The sequence below is a fragment of the Haliotis asinina genome, chromosome 9, assembly GCF_037392515.1.
Source record: "Haliotis asinina isolate JCU_RB_2024 chromosome 9, JCU_Hal_asi_v2, whole genome shotgun sequence".
Lineage (NCBI taxonomy): Eukaryota > Metazoa > Mollusca > Gastropoda > Lepetellida > Haliotidae > Haliotis > Haliotis asinina.
Window position 1 is genome coordinate 38,807,050 of NC_090288.1, and position 16,707 is coordinate 38,823,756.

The window sequence follows — 16,707 nt, forward strand, 5'->3', positions numbered from 1 at the left end:
ATAAACAAAAAAGAATTTTCACAATACCATTTGCACTAACTTTTAAAGTAAAGTAAATATAAGTGACAGGTAAACGTACATACTGTTGAGACGAGTGATTTTTCATTTGAAAGACCTTTAACTGTAAGGATGTTTAAAATCCCTACCTAGTTTAAATCTGTTCACAAAATTCGAAATCCTTTCTATGTCTTTTCCTATCTTTTTTTTTTACAGTTGTGGAGACATAGCTTAATGGAGTCATATTTTATATGACGACTCACAACGGGAAGTGTTTTATTTCTTTTCTACACTGGCGTGTTAAAACGACCCGAATTTCAAAGCACGATGATTCACCCCATACCTTTGCTACCTGAGTGGTAGGCTGACGGGTTCCCCTATTCTTACCTGTCTGCGATGCTACTTGTCGCACAACTAACCAACAATTGTGATGTTCAATTGCGAATTGCAATGTTATAATGAAGGTATTGCGTCATAAATTATCATCTTTGCATAAAGTATTACACCGTAAGTGATTACAAAATTAGTTGTACCTAAACACGCTCAAGGGTGATATTAGTTGAATGGAGAATGAAACTAGTTTTAGGACAGTAGTGACAAAGTTTGTGCTGGACTTCCGGAGTGTTTACCCCAGCGTGTTTGGGACTCGGGATAATCAGATAAATAATTACAATTTTGTAGCATTGATTTGCCTCCTATTACAGCTTCGTGCATGTGTGTCACTAGCAGGAGGTACTATCAGCGTGCTTTTCAAGGGATAAGCTGGCGTAACAGCGGTTGATGCGCAAGTAGCGGGGAAGCGAGACAACGTGACCTCTGACCTAAGTTTGGCTGTCACATCGGCTGATCGGAAGATGGCTGACTTCGGGAACTACCTGTAATAAAGTGTCAATATGACTGAGAATTCGGAAGATACCGTCTGGGTAGGACTCAGGTCAATGGAGGAATTACAGGAATTGATTGTCGAAAAGGATAGTATTATCAGTCATCAGTGTGAAAAGATAGAAAGTTTGCAAGGCGAACTGGCCCAGGTGAAAGAAGAACGGGACGAATTGCTGAGAAAATTATCCGGAGTAAACAGCCCTGAGGATGACATGCCAGGCGAGGACGGGTAGGTTTTCCTGTTAGATAACATTTCATTTCATACTGACACCATTGTGTGTCATAAGTTCAGGTGCCTGACCTGAAACCTGAATGTAAGCGTATTAGACTGTCATGTGTTTGACAGGCCAAAGCTAATCGACTATATTCATTTTAGCGTCAGTCTGGTTTAGTATGAAACTCGAATGACAACACTCTTCATATGTGCGTCAATACCAGTCCCAGTAACGCCTAATCTAATATTTAATAATCATTCCTTTAATATATGTATGTGTTTCAATTTACTAAATGCCATATTATTTGAAACTTAATTACTGCTTATTGTTTGGAAAAACAAAGAGAACGTATGCCTGGGGTGTTGTTTTGAAAACAAAAATAATCTCTTTCCAGTCTTAGCTAAGTATAAAAATGAATCTCATGTAACAACACTACTAGCATATCCATTTGTCTTCTCATACACAAATGCAAGCCATAACATTGGAAGTTAGGTAGTGTCACAGATATCGCTGTGTTTTGCCATATAACAACAAAGATTGTTTTAAAGGTACATACTCTAGCCCATTTGATTTCTGTGAACTTTGGTTGAGTTTTTAGTAAAAACAAATGATACAATGGTATTTCCAGTGCTGAAAAATGTGTATCATTTGCATAGACTCCTGTAAACCAAACCCAAGTTAATTTTGTTGAAAGTACCCAATCCCTATTATTAGAAACATCAGGTTGTTTAAATCATAACATACTGTTTAGAGATTGTATCTCTTGTAAAATGTTTATGTTCTTTTGTTTGAATCCAGTTAACAAACATGACCGAGGTCTCTGCAAATTTGATGTTTTCAAGTTCAGTGCATTGTTCCAGAATCGAGACAAAAAACACTGTCTTGGTCACACAAATAGAAACGATGTCAGCCAGGCAGCACTCCTGGAATACACATTATGTGACAGTGAATCTCCCTTGCTGGTAGCTTATCAGGGTGTGTGTGTAAGAGATAATGAACTGTCCATTACCTGTCATAATAGCTGTGATAATCTAATTACTGTTGATTGTCGTCACAAGTTAATTGCAGCCTAGTCGAATACTCAAGTTTCCTTTAATCCTCTCAATGCTATCGTCGAACCCATTCGACAGGAGTGCAGGATAATGACATCTCCAAATAAAACTTGCAATAATTATTCAACGAGTCGGATTTACGTGTCATATGAATTATGTATGGAATGTACTAATTCTCACCTTTTTAAATATGTAATGTTCAATACGTTTATATACCTTAAAACGAAACGCCCGCGAATTAAAAATGAGATCGCCAAATTTCTCGGCACGCAGTCGAAAATAACGGCCATTGTTGACTTCCAGCGCACCACGCCGTGTGGTACCCAGTCTAATATTTTCTTCATAATGAAATATTTTTTGATAGTTTAGTCGATATTTTTTGTTCCTTGACGAAGAGAAAGCTCATAAGTTTCCCATTTTCTAAAAATTAGTAACTTTCGGCACAAATAAATATAAACAAAACCAATCTCAATGTTATATCATCGATTGGACGAACAGAAACGATCATGGCAACGGCGGTAAACAAACAACTCCACATGTATCGTGATGCCGAAGAAAATGTGCCATCCTTTTGACATATCCAATTATTTTATCTGGAATTAATTACACGGTGTGAATAGGTAAATGTTATTTCCTCTGCACAGAAATTACCAGATTTAGCGATTTTATTTTGATTTGGTTTGATAAACTTCCAACATTCACAAAGTTGACAGCCGTTGGTGACCCGAAAGGGCGTGGCCAAACTCGCGGTCTTTCTAAGTGACAAGATACGAAGGATGTTTGAAAATATGCGTTCATAAGCAGAATCTGAACACATATACATTGAAAGAAAACGACTCAATACCTATATAATGCAGATCATGAAACAGTATCACAATATTTGTAATTGTACCCACCCTTGATGAAACCGGAAGCACGTACACGGCATGGCACTCGTGGAAGTAAAATGTGAAAGAGTTGGAAAACGACCATTGATACATTTTCTAAACTGATTCAAATTCCCGTAAGATCTATACTATACACCAGAGTTACCTTTCAGTCATCCTCAGTCATTTACTATTAGTTGTGTTCAATAGCAGTTGTCATTTGTTGCTTGTGTTGTAGTATTTCTCCTGAAGTTAGCCGTCGATGTGTTGATCTTTAGTTTAGCAAATCCGAAGTCGATGATTTTCGCGGTCTATTTTTTTCAAAGAATGTTCTGACACGGGGAGACATATAAATTGTCAGTGTGTCGTAACAATAACAGAATATTCTTCAGTGTATATCGTTACAAGAAGTACAATTTTGATGATTGAAGATCTCATGAAAAAAAATCATTTTTCCTTTTGCAGAAACGAACGAAACCAGAGCTAGTGTGAGAATGTAACGTACAGTAAATGTATTTCATAAAAATTAATTACTGCTTAGAAAACAACTGTCATCGTCTTTGTGAATCAGTATTTATTTTAAACATTAAAACAGCTAAACATCACATCTTTTGTTCACGAATTTGGAGCAAAATTGAAATTATTTTGTTACTCCAAACAGCAGAGCTTTCGGAGTTAATTCTACCTAGTATATATAATGCAGGTAATGTTTCAGATCAAATTGTTTGACGTGTGTGCATATTTGTATAAAAAAAATCATGTCATGCTGCTCAGTCCGTGGTTCCATACAGCTTTTAGATATTGCACTAGTGCAATCTGAACTGCAAAATGTACCTCATGTTCATGGCCATACTTTTTACCTACTTGCACACTGTCTATGTTCATATTTTACTGTTAAAACAGACTTCATCTGGGAAACAGACTGATGATCCAAACTCTTGGAGCAGTGATTACACTGACAGTGATCGAAAGACAGACTCATTTTTTTCTTGTGATGAAATTTCATGAAGTAATATGAAATTATCATACCAGACCTAGAATAATTTTGTCGTAGTGATGTTTTGAATATGGAATATCAAAACTACAAGTGACAGATAATTAAGTGTTGAGTAGGAGGTGCAACCTATGTTAGTCTTTGGCATCAAGGTAATCATGTGGTGGCAAGTAAATTTCTTTTTTCCTAATCCTGAGCTCTGCAGTGAGTGTTTTTTATTGTCCAGTTTGGAGCTATTCTTTAAGATTTCAATTTGGATTTTTTTTCATTGCCATGTGTATATGGCAAAGACATATATATCAAATGCTTCCAGATCTTTAACGGAAGACTGCTCAGTCCTTGGCATTTTGTTATTCAAGGAGGACTGTTCTTCATGTTTCTTGTTTCATGATGGTTTAGGCTATTGAACACTAAATAATTGGAGTATATCACCATCAGACACTTCAGCAAACAGAAACAATCCTTGAAAGTTCATTAGACCCATTTCATAATGTGACATTGCTCCTAAACCCAGGAAAAGACAATAAGGTAGAATAATATATATTTACAGAATATGAAGCATGTTTACTTTCACCAGAGACAATATAACTTCTTATATGTATATGGTTTCTTTTTTATCAAATGATAACATTTTCCGATAAATTTACATGTACTGTTACTTCAACAACATAAATGACATTATTTGTCATGTGCGATTCAAAATAATTCAGCAAACAAAGTGGTACTGCTGAAAACAAAAATAACTCATCACCCATTTGTATTTGATGTACATTTTGGCACGATATTATGAAGAAATAAAATACACAAAATAATTTGTAACATCTGTCCATATATTTTATGGCATACATGTAGTTGTAATAAAAAATTGTGCAAAACTGTCAGCTTTCCACATTACTGAAAGACATTAATTAAAATTTGGTTATTTACACGTTGCAAATGCATTGACAGATTTTAAGTGTCTTTGCCTTTGTCTATTTGAGAGAGAAAAATAATTGTCATATTATTATCATTTAACATATTAAAGTATATCAAAAGATTTAAAGTTGTAACCAGTTATGAAACATAAAGCATTGACAAATCTATCGTAATTATTCATCAAGAACGTTAATTCATTGCATAAAATTATGAATGTAATTCAACTTGTTCTAAAGTGAGACATATAATTTTCCCAATCATGTAATATGAACGCATTTTTTATCAAATCATCTCCGATTTCATGTGAAACTATAACTGAAAATATATTTTTGTTTATAAAACATGTATACTGCAGTTCTTACTACACTACATCGTCATAAAAAGAAAAGCATGAATGTTATTTTGAAACACAAATGCCACGCCCATATCCGCGCACCTGTTGTTGAGAATGATATTTGTACACGTTTCTGTGTTGGACTATGTGAAAAAAACAATAAGCTGGGATCAACATGCATCACAATTATATCTTTGCTATCTTTATATTCAGTGGACAATAAAGTATTGTGCCTAATATGAATAAAAATTCAAATAAAAGATACTGAAAAACTTGCATCTGCAGTGTTGATCGACTACTGTTTCCGGGTCACGGGAGCATACAAGGTCAAACTGGTTCGGCTATGTGCAAATTATATAGTCAAAAATACACCAAGAAAATTCTATGAGCTCTGATTAATCACTTTAAACAGTTATTTGTGCTAAATTCAGGCGAAATATCTCCAACTTTTCTGTTCATATTCAATAGCGAATGAATTTCATCAAGCAATCCCCGTCTGTGACATCACATCCGGTGACCTTTGCACTTACTAGAAAACAAGTTAGATTTCACGATCTTAATTTTCGTCCGTCTTTCGTCATACTAAACGGAAAATGATACATAGAACACTTGTAGAATGAGAAATTCTCCCTCTTTCACCAGGTCTTACACAGAAGAGTTCTGTAATCTTTCTTCTGACCAAAAAAGCTATATTTTATGTAGGAGTTCGACGAAGCGCGCCATGTTTGTTTTTTCGTATGCGCAACACGATTTAACACCCTCTTTTTGTGGGTTTGTGCAAAAATTAATGAACCATAACACTTGATATTTGCACTCATGAATGCTTATGAATCATGTATTTTATTCTGCTATTTTCATTACATGACACGTTTAAATAAACGTAATAGTGCCATTTCAGTAAGACCTGTCATGACATCGAAAATATTATTTGTTTACGACGAACGTTTTCGATTATTTTTTTTCAGAATTATTTTTTAATTTGTCGTCGCGCGGATATTTGCCGATACAAATATACGAAATTAAAGTCAGATACTTATGAAATATCAGTAGTAAGAATATTGAAATCGGTTTGCGATAATTGGACAATTTATACGGTTCCTAGTATAAAACGCATCCGGCTACCAATCGAGTAATTCAGGTAAATTCAGGAAAATTTACTCTGTTTATGTTTGTCTTGTAATTAATATCTGTACGTTTGAAATTATCTGGATATTTTTTGATAGTAATGTTTATTTTTGTATGTAGTATTAATGAGCTGAATATTTTTTCAGTTGTCCCTTCTTTAGTGATGCACTGAGTGTTTGAAATCACCCACCCTCTTATTAGCGCCTTATGCTGAAATTAATTCAGCAGGCTAAAGGTTAACATTGCTGACTCATCACAACAAATCCCTTGTTTTTTTATCTTGCTGTTATCAGAAAATGTTCTGAGTAATAACTTAGAATGTTTTTCTTTTTGTGGTGGGCATCACATGGGATTGATGATCATGGAGAGATTATGTAATGGAGGAATCCTAAAATTTGACAGATTGGAGTAACTTGTGTTCCTAAACCTTTCCCTTTCACATCATCCTAATATTGATAAAAAAGTAATATACTGTTTTATCATGTTTAAGTTGACACTTAGGCTGTGGTTTCCTAATTCTGGAGGAACTACTGCGAAAATAGATTAACATCTTTCGCAGTGCTTTTCAGTTTGGATTTCCAACAAATTGATAACACATTGTTTTAAAATTAAAATATAGTTTACAAAGCTGAAAATATTGATGAAAAGTATGATGACATTACTTATCAAAGTAAAGAAAATTGTCTTTATTACTTTATACAGGTAGAAAGTATTAGGTTACGTTTAACTCTCTGAGCCTTCATATCTAGTTCAACCTTCATCGCTAGTTTGATGATGTCTGCTATTTATTAACAGCTCTTGTTTGGTAATTAGCCCAGCATCAGCCAGTCACATTTTGTCGTATTTCAGTGCGCGAAAGTGCTTGAGTTGGAGTAAAAGTTATGTTCTCTCTGTGTGGAAATAATTTACGTAGATATTCAAATATCGAATCGAAATAGTTAGAATGGTTATCATAAATCAATTCTGAAGTGTCAGATTCTATTCAGCTGATGCGTCTGCTGGTGTTTACGCTTTTGTCCCAAAGTATGAGTGGTCACTTTGTGGCTATGTTTGCTTGTTTATTCAGGTCACACTGTCCAGTGTTTTGTCAGCTTGTCTACTCTAAATTGACTTGTATAATAGTAAATACTGAAGGACAGCATCACTTTCTTCTGTACCTAAAGGCATTCAGGCATGGTCAAGTTGTTTCGAAACATTGAGACTAACACTATTAATAGTGTGCCGGTTTAAATATGACAGCTCTGTTTGTAATTAGTTTTAAAAATAATCAAGCCATGCTTTGAAGTGTTTGCTTAGCAGTTTTGGAACAACTACTGAAAAAGATAATTAAGAGAAACACATTTCATGGATTGACGTCTTTATTGTACTTGTTGTAGTATTTATTGTATGTTTGGGTTAGTCAGTAACACCATTATACAGCAAGTGATACACAACATTATTCACAAGAAGACAATATACATAAAGGATATTTGAGTGTGTATTTTATAGTTGAAAAGATACATGAATAGTATGATGACATTACGAATAAAAGTAAAGATAATTGACTGTCATACTTATAGAGCCAGTACTATGTTTCTGTAGTTCTAGTTGAAACACATACAATATATTCTCAATATTTATACTCTATGTATTTAAATTAAATATCACATTTTAATGAAAAGTATGATAAATGTGATTGTTGTTTATGGAAATATATTTTTTGACAGAATTTGACCCAGACTAGTAGCAGATGTTGAACAACTACTTGATCAATGTATCAAGGAATTTGCTCCAAATATTAGTGAGTGAGTGAGTTTGGTTTTTACGCAGCTTTTAGCAATATGCTCCAAAGATGATGTCAAGGAACAGTAAATGGGTATTCTAGTTGTGACTTATGATTTTACACTGCTTTTAGTAAGGTTCCAGCAATATCACGTCAGGGGCACCAGAAATGGGCTTCACACGTTGTACCCATGAGGGGAATTGAACCCGGGTCTTGAGTATGATGAAGTAACACTTTAATCACAAACCTACCCCACTGACCATCGAGACTTTTAACTATCGTGTGTGCTGTTTTAGCGCTAAGTGGACCAGTCCTTATTTCGTATTTTTAATTTGGACCTCCATATTGTAAATTATTTAGGTATGGTAGCAGAACCTTCACCTCTCTCGGCAAACAGGCTGTCCTCTACACCATCGAGGCAGTTCCAGAAATGAAAGAAATAATTCAGAGCCATTGTGGATACTGCACATTTGGTTTCATTTCCCTGTGTGACTGTCAGTATCATTAAAATATTTGGCTGTCCAAGAATGCTAGTTTTTGTTTTGAAATCCAGCATGGCATTTGAACATACCATTGTTCCGCATGAATGTTGTATGACTTTGTCTGAAAATCATGTCAGATAACCGTTTCCATGCCAACCCATCTACCTTCTGAAACAGCAAATATTTATATTTTCAAGATTACCCTTAACATGTTTACAAAAGCAGAGTGAAAATAAACCCACGCAGGACATACCAAGCAAGGGAAACTAACTAAACCCAGATGCTCAATAATTAAATGATCTAATTTGGAGTTTAAAAATATTGTGTTGTTGTGCGAGAGCTGCTAAGGAACTGGGAACTGAATCAATAGGATGTTGTAATGAACCAGTTTCAGCCATCACTGTCGAACTGAAACAATAAGACGACACTTTGGGTCTGATGTACTGACTAATGTGCATTATTTATCACATTGTATTTCTGCAGTAAGCTCGTCTGAAGTTAAAGTGTACAGTGGCAGTCAAGCTGAGCAGTTGTAGAATACAGGGTAGCTTGTTTCACAGTCCCTCTGGTCTCCCAAGGGCTCCTTTTCATTTTTTATGGGTTGGTCTTTTCACTATCAAATTACATATATTCAGAAACTAATCAGTAATCTAGATACAGGGCTGAATGGTCTAAAATCTGTCTCACAGTCCCTGAACCACATTATTTTTATTACTGCCTTGCCCTCTATGTAATGCTAAAGTCCTCCAGGAAGCCAGCCTATACATCCTCAGGCTCTTTAAATCTATGGTCTCTCAGTTTAAAAGAGCTTATTTGTAACTGTCAAAATTATGTGTTCATTGACTAGGCATTAGTCTAATTCGTATACAACACTGCCTATTTTCATTGCCCTCTGTCCATGTTGATTTCTTCAAATTCCGTTGTTTGGTCAAAGGTCAAAGGTCAAAGGAAGGATACTGCTTGTTGATGTCTGCATGTTTGGAAATAGTTCATCCTGGCTTTGAATGGTGGAAATCAAGAAATATCTCTTCAAAGCTTCATGCAGATGGAGTTAATCCATTTCTGGTTAGCATAAAGGGTTGAAAATGAAGATGAGATTTGTAGAAATAGTTCTTGACTGCAGAATATGCCTTTTTAGGTTTCCTTCATGTTTATCAATGGATGCTGTTGCTGATTTTCTTTGAAAGAGTTTTTTAAACAAATTACTTTATTTCCAAGCTATTGTGCATAAATTTAGAAGTGGAATTCTGTGGAAAGTATGTTATGGGCATGGTTTTACAAACACATATATTCCCAGTGTTACGTTAGAAAACTGTGAAAATGTAAAGAATATGAAATCTGAAAGGCTTCAGAGTATGTTGAGACCAATTTACCACAAAAATGTGCCAGAACTAAATATTATCAAACAGATATACTGATAAATAGATATGCAGATATATACAAATGTTCCGATAAAACTTGCTTCACTGTCACTACTGACACAGGAACATATGGGGAACATGTTTTGACTAAATAGAAATGGATATGCTGTGTCCATTTATGCACATGTTTATTTTTTTCACTCTGTAAACCAGGAAACCAAAACAGGATGGATGCATAGGTCAACTAAAATTATGAATTCACTTACTGGATGTATCAACACTTTTTTTCTTATACTGCAAGAGTACTTTATTTACGTGTCACATTTCAGACATTATACATAATCACAGAAAATTTCATGGATTATCATGACAATACATAATCCACATATTCACGGTAACTTGTATACATATTCGACATATTCACTGTATCATGTATACATAATCCATATATTCTATGAAACGTATACATAATCCACATATTCACTGTAACATGTATACATAATCTACATATTCACTGTAACATGTATCCATAACCCATATATTCACTGTAACATGTATCCATAACCCATATATTCACTGTAACATGTATACATAATCTACATATTCACTGTAACATGTATCCATAATCCACATATTCACTGTAACATGTATACATGATCCACATATTCACTGTAACATGTATCCATAACCCATATATTCACTGTAACATGTATCCATAATCTACATATTCACTGTAACATGTATACATAATCCACATATTCTCTGTAACATGTATACATAATCTACATATTCACTGTAACATGTATACATAACCCATATATTCACTGTAACATGGATACATAATCCACATATTCACTGTAACATGGATACATAATCCACATATTCTCTGTAACATGTATACATAATCTACATATTCACTGTAACATGTATACATAACCCATATATTCACTGTAACATGGATACATAATCCACATATTCACTGTAACATGGATACATAATCCACATATTCACTGTAACATGGATACATAATCCACATATTCACTGTAACATGGATACATAATCCACATATTCACTGTAACATGTATACATAATCCACATATTCACTGTAACATGTATCCATAACCCATATATTCACTGTAAAATCTATAAGAAGGCATTATTTGTGTGATGTCAATAACAACCTATTTGACCTATGATATATAGTATTTTTACTGCAGCCATTAAAAAGCTTTATTTGTAAAGATTAGAAATATATCATGCAGCTTGAGTCAATGTTGTCACAACTTAGGGAACATGGCACTTCTCCAATACCATCAAAATATACTGATATCTTCCTGCTTTTAAAGTATACTTCACAAAGTTAATGTTCTTTTGTATTGCTTACAGTACAGTAATTTTTGCAACCAGGTGAATATTTAGTACATATACAAAGATACGAATGGCGTATATAAATTATAATCAAGTTTGAACCTGACAATCTAGTGATCAACAGCATGAGCATCGATCTATGCAATTGGGATGCCATGATGTCAACTAACTCAGTGAGCTTGGCCACCTGATCCCGTTAGTTGACTCTCACAACAAGCAAGGGTGGCTGGAGATCAAGCCTAACCTGGCTCTTCATAGGTCAGATATAAATGGTTTTTCCACCATTAAGAAGTGCCTAGTATATGAAATGAAACCACAAGCAGACTGTTTGTTCTCCATCCCTGTTTCTAAGTAACACCCACTAATGCTATTCTTGGTCACAATAGGAACATATAACACCTCTACAGTGATAAATGATTATTAGGTGTCTACATTTGGCAGAACATCTGCTTATAATGGAAATATACCTGATGAGGGAATCTATTTGTAGGCTCTGCTGGACAGGTCGTTACTGTTACAGAGACAAATGTACAGTGCTTGAGGATGTCCTGACCGTAATCTGTCAAAGTCTCATTTGTCTTCTCCACAGAGCTTGTTTCTGCATGAGGACGTACTCAATTTGACAATTTTGGTGTTAATTGCTGCTTGTTCATACAGCGTGCTTAATATGTTATTAATGTGGGCTTCATAAATCCGAATATTCATCAGAAATGCTAAATTGAATTTATGTTTCACTGAATTTTATATGTGTTGCTTAACCATGTCTTTTGGTTTTCATTCAGAATGTATCTTTCATGCAGCTTTAATGATCTGGTATCTGTTTCCTCTGAATGAAAAAATGTCATTGCCATGTTTATTCTTTCACAAAATTCGACAAAACCTAAAACCAATTGTGTATGTGTTCTGAAGATTTACTGTCAGGAACTGAATGACCTATTAAAATGGCAATTATTTTAAAGAAGTAAAACTTACTGAGGTGTATGATCTGATCATACAGACTTTTCCCCTGAACACCCATTCATCAAACCTTAACATCCTCAATAGACCTTCATCCTCTGTTTTGAAAGCTTGACACACTGTTGACAGAAGACAGGACATTATCTGCAGTCATCACCCTTTGGTTTAAAAAGCTTCCATTTGATACTCTGGGTCTCTTTTACAACCTCCTCACTATAACACACTAAATGGAAGTATAAGATTTGAGTGTTATACTGTTCTGTAGTTGTATCTCCTTAATTGGGTGGTGAGAGTGTAGTTGTGATTGTTAACACTGATTAGGACAGTGATAAGGTCAAAGGGTACAGAAACCTGTTATAGTGAAGGGATACTTGTTGATGTCTGTTCCCAGATAAGGATCAATAGGTTCAGTCTGGGTGTTGTGCAGTCATTGGTCTCTCTGCTCTGGTTCCCCAGTGGGGAGCAAACAGGACCCCAGTGTGATGTCCACACTTGGGGGACTGCCCACTCACGCCAAGCTGTATCATTTCTCTTCAAACATTGAAATCTTGACACACAATGAATGCAAATGATCTCATGGGGTTACATTTCCAGAGGCCATTCATGAGTCCAGTGTTAACCTTAACAATTGTTGGCTTGCCTAGCAATCAACCTTTAGAACATTCCTTAAACTGTTCCCAGTGCACTTATTAATAACTGACTTTATAAAGCTACCTAATGTTAGACTGATGTTCAATCTGGATATTTTCTCATGTAAATGATTTTTTTTTTTTTTATTTTAGCAAATGGTAGCATCATCATATTAAATAGTTTACGTCACCATGTTTACTGTTACAGACAGTATTCCAGATTGTGTACGTTCTTTTTTTTTTGTTGCATGCCTCGTGTAAATATGCTAAAAGGGTTACCAGAATGTTTGTATGCATGTTTGCAAAATTACCCCTTTTAAGATGCGGAGTGTTTATTGCACTGATGAAGAAAATTATCTAATTTGGTTTTTACAAATTTTAAGACAGGAATGAGCCGAAGTGACCTCAAGCAGACATGAGCACAAGCATATAGTGCATGCACACACATTTCATAACCCATGTTACATACTTTTTTCTGATTATGATACAAGAGTAGGGTAGCTCACGTTTGTTGTTGAACTGCACTCAGCATTCCATCTGTGTAGTGGTGATCTGATAATGGTCCAGACTGGACCAGACAATTCAGTGACTGGAGATCTGCTGTATCGATCTGTGCAGCTGGGATAGAGTCACATCTGGCAACCAAGTCTGTGATTCTGACGGCCATATGTAGACAAACACTAAGTCTATGGATTTGTTTAATTTTGATAAAAATTAAATTGAATTTAAAATTTGAAAGGAGCCCAAGTGATCTCAAAAACTTTTGCTCAAATTTAAACTGAATTTGACAATTTGAAACAGCTGAATTTTTAACTCAACTGCATTTTTTAAAATAAAAAAGCCGAAACAGTTTAAGTAATTTTTCCACCCAACTCACATTGGTCTCCTATGTTCGAGTTAAATGTTGTTTTCAGTTCATGGTGGGAAATGCTTTTTCTCAAATTTGAGTAAAAGTTCTACTTTAAGTCAAAACTCAGACTCAGAGTTTGTTTTGAGAAATCGGAGCCTGAATCCGAGGAAATATAGACTTGCTTCATTTAGAGCAGTAGCATTGCTGGACAGAAAGGAAAATAATTTGATTCAGGGACTGAGAGACAGATTACACCCGATTCTACTCGTAGGTTGTCCTGTATGATGTCATGGTTTCAAACCAGAGCGCAAACACCTGCACAGGATATTTATTTGTACAGGGAAACTAACACTATCATTCATCAAACATTAGCTTAACCTGGTAACTTTTGACCCTCATAACCCTCCAGGGCCTGACTAGTACAAGCGCTTAGTCTTTAATTTAAAATATGTTTAATTTTGATCTCAACATATAATTACGTTTAAGCTGAAAAGTGGCCATAAGGGAGATTCAGAACCTAAGGAAATCAAGACTTGCTTCATTTACAGAAAGGGTTGATGGGAGGTGAAAATATTGTTGAGGGACTGTGAGACTGCTAGACCTGATTGAAAAGCATGTCCTACTCAGAACTGATCGTGATCTGCTGTAATATTAATGATGCTGTTTACTCACAGCGTGACGAAGATAACTACAAGATGGATTCACTGCATGGATCAATTATTGATCAACTATTGTCATGATTGTTGTATTGATGGATCTGCTCATCACGCCAACTAAGCTTCAGTAGGAACATAAATGAAGAGTAGAGTTATTGTGTCCAACAGTGATGTTGTTTATGTCAACATGTCCAACCTGTGTATACCTCGACTTTCTTTGTGGCTCTTACACTGTCCGACATATTAAAGAAATGTTAAATGTCAGGGACCAATCTGTCTTAATATTTGTCAAGAAAATTGTCATGGGGAGTGATGAAATTATGTCAGTTGAGTAATGTGTATATATATCTGTTACAGACATACCAATCCTGCAACAAAAAACATCCCCGAAAGCTCATTCAAGTCTATAATAATACAAGCGTTGCTCTGTTTCGACACCAGGGCCATCCATCATCAGCACTACCATCATATGTTCACTTGTCCTCAGTATTATTTAGTAGCCTCAGGCTTGCAGACTAGCATTGACTTGGTCTATGTTAGTTGTCCTTAAAAAACAAATTAATGTTGCTGGTAGCTTGTCAGAACATTTTACTGAATGTTATCATAATGTACAGGAATTACAATTTACCCAATTATGCATAGAATTTATGTTTTAGGGTCTTTTCCTATAAAGGTGTAGGTTGAAATAATGATGTTCAGTAACCCACACTTGTCGTAAGATGCCACTCATCGGATGGTCTGGCTCACTGATATGGTTGACACATTGGTTCCCAGTTGTGAAGATCAGTGCTCATGCTGTTGATCACTGGATTGTCTGGTCCAGACTGGATTATTTACAGACCGCCAGTATACAGCTATAAGTCATTTAATCCCAATGATACATTGCTGTGTGAATGTAGCTTTAGTATCAGTATATTAGTAGCAGTGTATGGTACAGTAAAAAAAATTAAAATAAAAACAAAGAAAAACAACCAAAACAAGCAGTGACAAGCTTGATTATTGAACAGACATATCTCCCATGGAGATGCTTTGAATTTCTATCAGAAGTAAATTCAGCTGTGCATTCATCTGTCAAACAGTTGGTGATTGCAAACCAAAGTGATGAGAAATGGTAGTCAGTAAACAAGCAACCAGCAATGACATCGATGTGGGAATTATCACCTGTCTGCTAATTACGTACCTGTCAATGGTAGCATTGTTCTCATCATGGTGGTGTCAGTTATGTTTAATTGATGGGTATTTGATTGGCTGGATATCTTGGAGGTCTTTCAGCTCTCAAGATAATTATTACTTTCAAAGGCCTGGCATTTTAAATACACATTTCCTTGTTATTTATACATATTGTATGTTTGCTTTTGTTGTTTGTCTCTAAGACTTTTAGAGAATATTTTTATTTTGTATGAAGATTAGTGATGGTAGTTTTGCTCTTTAGATAATGTATTGATGTAAAGAAAAACCTTCAAGAAACATACATTTTGAGAGTATTAAGTACTGATTTGACTGTTTTAAATGGTACATATTTCCACCATACTGAATTAGATACAAAGAATGAGCTACACATTGTTCCGACTTTGGAAAGAGCGATTGAGATACGTTTTATGCCTCTTTAAGCAATATCTTTGTTGGGAACATCAGAAATGGACTTTTCACACATTGTCCTCATGTTGGGAATTGAACCCAAGTCTTCTTTATGACAAAAGAACGCTTTAATCACTAGCCTACTCCACCACCCAACTTTGGATTCAAACTCTCTGACATGATGAACAGACGCGTGGCCTATAAGGCTAACCCACTGCTCCTGTACGTAGATGGCTAAGTATTTATGACATGTTCCGTATTTAGTTAGATATTAATTCAACATGGATGACTTGGCAAAAATTAAGTTTAATGCTGACTGATCAAATTTCAGGTAGCTTGCTTGTGAATGGCTGACTAGACATTTCAGGCCAGCTTGAGTGACTTTTGTTTGATGTCACTTTGAACAGTATTCCAGTTTTACCGTAGTGTGAAAAATTTATGTTGGAAGAAGTCATCAAGTTCATGCTTGAGTCAAATGGTGGTATTTAATATATGTACATGTACTAATCTTTATGTGTATTAGTCTTCCTTGAAGCCCTGGGTATTGGTGGCCCAGTTATAGATGTTGCCATTTGTTGTGTAGAGTAGCTTCCCTTTGGCTTACAAGGAACCAAGGGGTTTGTTTTGAATCTTGATTCATCCTAAAAATGTTTGTGGTTTGCCTGTATAGTTTCCAGTGTCTAG

The 16,707-nt window shown here is 35.3% G+C and overlaps 1 protein-coding gene across 2 annotated transcripts in view; it reads left to right on the forward strand.

The window, feature by feature from the left end:
* Window positions 1-587: 587 nt before the first annotated feature.
* Window positions 588-16,707, forward strand: part of LOC137297027 (IQ motif and SEC7 domain-containing protein 1-like) — a 175,105-nt gene continuing 158,985 nt past the window's right edge. For both annotated transcript variants that reach the window (XM_067828974.1, XM_067828973.1), the window contains exon 1: window positions 588-1,108. In XM_067828974.1, coding sequence (XP_067685075.1) covers window positions 891-1,108 — 218 coding nt within the window. In that variant the 5' untranslated portion in view covers window positions 588-890. The remainder of the gene's footprint in view (window positions 1,109-16,707) is intronic.